This window comes from Haplochromis burtoni, unplaced genomic scaffold (genome assembly GCF_018398535.1).
Source record: "Haplochromis burtoni strain Fernald_Lab_line unplaced genomic scaffold, NCSU_Asbu1 Contig_624, whole genome shotgun sequence".
Classification (NCBI taxonomy): domain Eukaryota; kingdom Metazoa; phylum Chordata; class Actinopteri; order Cichliformes; family Cichlidae; genus Haplochromis; species Haplochromis burtoni.
In genome coordinates, this window is record NW_024582985.1 from 264,599 (window position 1) to 268,559 (window position 3,961).

The window sequence follows — 3,961 nt, forward strand, 5'->3', positions numbered from 1 at the left end:
TCAGTTGACTGAACTAGTATATTCAAACTGAGCTGGACTAACTGGAAACCAGTGTACTAATTGTTCTGATGATTAACGGTTGAGTCTCTTTTTGCATTTCCTGTGACACGGTGATGCAGGGGAAGTACTTCTACCTCACACCAGGGATCTGTCCAAGCCTCAGCACAATGAAGTCCATTCTGGAGAGCGCCGGAGGAAAGCTGCTGACCAAGCAGCCCTCATACAGAAAGATCATGGAGCACAATCAGAATAAGGTGCTGAAAGTTGCTGCAACTCTTTCATGTCTCTAGGCACTTGTAAATGTCCACAGAGGTGGTGGGTTCTTGTGACAATATGGCAGAAACCTGGGAGGAGTGTAGCTTTTATTTCATGTATTTTCATTTCAGCACAAAATAAAACAGACATGTGTTTGACAGAAGTCTTTTATTACAGTTTTTCTCTATAAATCAGTAACCACATGTTGGCATTTGGTTGCAGAACCTTCCGGAGATCATATTAATTTCCTGCGACAATGACCTTCACCTCTGCAGGGAATACTTCTTGAAAAACATTGGTAAGATGCTCTCTCAGGGCCCACTTGTATTTATCCTCATTTTATTTTTTTTTTACAGAGTGTCTTCATAAAGTTGACATTGTGTTTCATTTGCACTCTTGTGGTCTCTGTTTTCCAGATGTCCACAATGCTGAGTTCATTCTGACTGGAGTTCTCACCCAGAAACTTGACTATGAATCATATCCTTTACAGTCTCACAGCAACTAGTTTAGTTCGCTGACATGTTGTATGGCTGAATGATACTTTCAGTCTACAATTAAAGCTGTGGAGTTGTTCTTCCAGGCAGGGATCATGCAGTCAGTGGGAAACAAACGCATTAGTCACATGTCCTCTTCACTGCAGTGTGGACTAAACACACTATTGGGAGATTTGTGGATTCATCACTCATGATGAATCCACAGTGATGAATCTGATAAGTCTGCCTGAGATTGCACAGGTCTTCACTTACTGTCATGTTATCTATGAACTAATGCACACGTGCCAATCGTTTGGCATCAACAAAAGTACGCAATAGGGGTATTTTCCAAAGCGGCCTGGAGCCCCTCCCCTGTAATACTAATGTGGATGTTATTACCAGATAGAGGCCAGAACTGCAGCTGCGTTTGAGCCCATGGAGAAATGTTTTGCTGTGTGATGTAGAGTGACCGGATGGTGGTGTTACTGTGTTCAGTCAGTTTCCTTGACAGTCACACATATAAGTTCACTTGATGACGCAGCAGTGAAGCATAAAGAAGAGGACGCGGGACAGAATGAGGACGACCGTGTGTACAGTCCAGCCACACTGACTTTTCTATGTTTTTATTTCTGTGCAGATGTCTCCAGTCTTTTTGTAGCCTTTTGTTACCTGTTTGAGACGAATTAAATGGATGTTATTTTTGTGAAATAATTGTTTAAATTATGGGGGATGAAACTTTGTTTTCTGTTGTTGAGAATAGGATGTGTAAAGCTTCAGCTCACAAATGCTGCTTTTTGGAATAAAAACTACACTTTGATTGTGAAAAATGCTTTCAGCTTCATACCTGATCAAGGAAACTGTTAATAACTGAAGTAAAACATTAGCTTTTTAGATAAAGTTAATGTCTGTGCATGTGCAATAAAGCCTCATAGCAGAGTATGATTGGCCATGCAGAGACTCATTGGGGATAAATTCACAATTCAAGCAGTCACGCAGTAAAAGATGGACATGTTGAGAACAAAAGGTCTGTTGACTTCTCATGTTTTTGAGGGTTTCAACGCTTTCTCGATGTTATTCCTCCCAGGTTTAAACGGATAATTCCTGATAGAATTAATTTAATTAACTGCTAATGAGGGTCTGGGGTAGTTACTGGTGAAGTTCTAATTGCTGGCTGTCAGACAGACAGCCTGAGATCATGTGGGTGGAAGTGAGACGTGCGGCGTCGCCTGCGGTGCTGTCCTCAAAAACGACAGACTGAATTAGACACAGCCTGAGCCAAGGTCATGTACTACATATTCCACGTGCGGGTGCCAGTAGCACTGCTCGATGTGTATTTACATGAACGTGAGATTTGATGTTTCATGGCTGACCGTGCAGAATCACGGCTGAACTGCACAGAGATTCATGTTGCTGTATTGAAAAAGAGCCATCATACACACTTGGCGTGTCACTGAATACACCCCAATAAGCCTGACTAAAGCTGTGGGTGCAGGCATTCCTGAGACTGAGTGCAGACACAGCAGCAGATACATTAGGTACTGGAAGTGTTTGAGATGAATTCAGATTTAACCACAGCAATGGTGCTTTGTATTGTAAAGATCCCACAGTATTGGAGAGAAAACAAGCAATCAGAGCAAATACTGTTAAAAGTTCTGCCAGAGGTTTCTCACTCAGCACTTTTAACTAAAACACAGCGTAACCACCTCTTCATGGTTCAATTGTGATGCTTGCGTTCAATGTAGGATCTTTTGGCGTTGGCACTTTGTCCATTCTGAAGCGACGCAGCCAGCTTTTGCTCTCGATGCCAATTATTGAGCCTTGTGTGCCCATGATTCTTTCACAGGTTCAGTGGTTGTTCTTCCCTTAACTTAATGTTGTCTTCTGAGAAGGCTCTAAAAAATGAAAGCATCGACCTGTAATATTTACTGTTGAAACGTTAGGGTCAGAAAGCCCTGTACAGCTGCAGCGGGAGATGACATCGGGCTGATGGAAAGCATGAAGATGATGAAGCAACCAAAGACTGCTAATTGGACAAAATGAGGTGTGAAAAAAGAGAAACCTTACGCCAAGAATGTGATTGAAAGCTGATCTACGGGACACAGAGTAGTGATATCTGTTAAACTGCAGTACATTACAGTGGGCATCGGCAGTTTTGTGTCCGCCTTAAAAACAGCCGACTCCCTCTGATATGTTGGTTCAATCCTGCTGCCTGTGTGTTGTTGAGAATGGCATCATCAGATAAATGAAGAAATCCAAAAGAAGTAAGAACATCTCAGAGTACAGCGAATACACACAGACACACACACACAGTATTTGGGCAATCCTAATTAATTCCAATTAAAGATGCAAAAAAAAAAAAAGAGCCACATCTTTGATTAAGCAGCAGTTGGGCTCCTTGTTGGTTTGCGATGTCCTCCTCTGACACAGCCCAGTTATGGGGAGAAGGAAGGACACAGAAACTGTTGTAATTAATACAGAAATGCTTCATGTGAGATATTTCTAATTAGTCCCCAGTTCCTCCCTCTGTTGGCTCAGACACACTTTGGTTTGCCTGTTCCACAGGATGCAAAGGAATTACAGACTAATTACACAGAGACGGGCGTTGGGATTCATCGGGCCCTGCAAATTAACATATGAGCTAATTAGCATACGATGGAACTAATGACTAATAATGTAACCAATTACATGGGCTGGGCCATCTCATTCTACTTTTGGAGAAAATTATGCTTGGAGGGGAATGCATTGTTTTACTCACAGACAAAGACGAGAACAGGAAAAGGTTGGTTTTACAGTCAGGTTTCTATGTTCACTGTGCAGCAGCCTCAGTGCCCTGCTCAGGGGCTGCTAGATATAATTGGAGGTGGTGATGAATGTTTGTATTTTAAGCAACAGCTTTGCAGGCTCAAATAGTACTGAGAAACTAGCACATTTTTAGATCAAATGTAGGTTTTTCAGCAATAGGGCAGAAAAATAAAATTACGTGACCAAAAAAACAAAGCCATATAAGAAAAAAACAGACAAACGAATACAATGTAAATGATACGTTTAGTGGATCTCAGAGTAGTGAATGTTTTTAACTGCTTGTGTCCACAAGTGGTGACAGGATTGTTTCATCTATTGAATTACAGGCTCTCTGGTACCCAATCCAGGTGGTTCTTAGGTTGGTCTGCCTGGTCTCAGAGTCCTGTATCCTGCTCCATGTCATGGTTGGCTCAGCATTTTGAGTTTGGTGA

At 41.9% G+C, this 3,961-nt stretch overlaps 1 protein-coding gene across 1 annotated transcript in view; it reads left to right on the forward strand.

Moving 5' to 3' along the window:
* Nucleotides 1–1,555, forward strand: part of paxip1 (PAX interacting (with transcription-activation domain) protein 1) — a gene marked incomplete in the record, with an annotated part of 41,414 nt that extends 39,859 nt beyond the window's left edge. Inside the window, 4 exon segments of the mRNA XM_005952029.3 lie at nt 120–254; nt 478–553; nt 672–732; nt 1,246–1,555. Coding sequence (XP_005952091.2) covers nt 120–254; nt 478–553; nt 672–732; nt 1,246–1,261 — 288 coding nt within the window.
* Between the last annotated feature and the right edge of the window lie 2,406 nt (nt 1,556–3,961).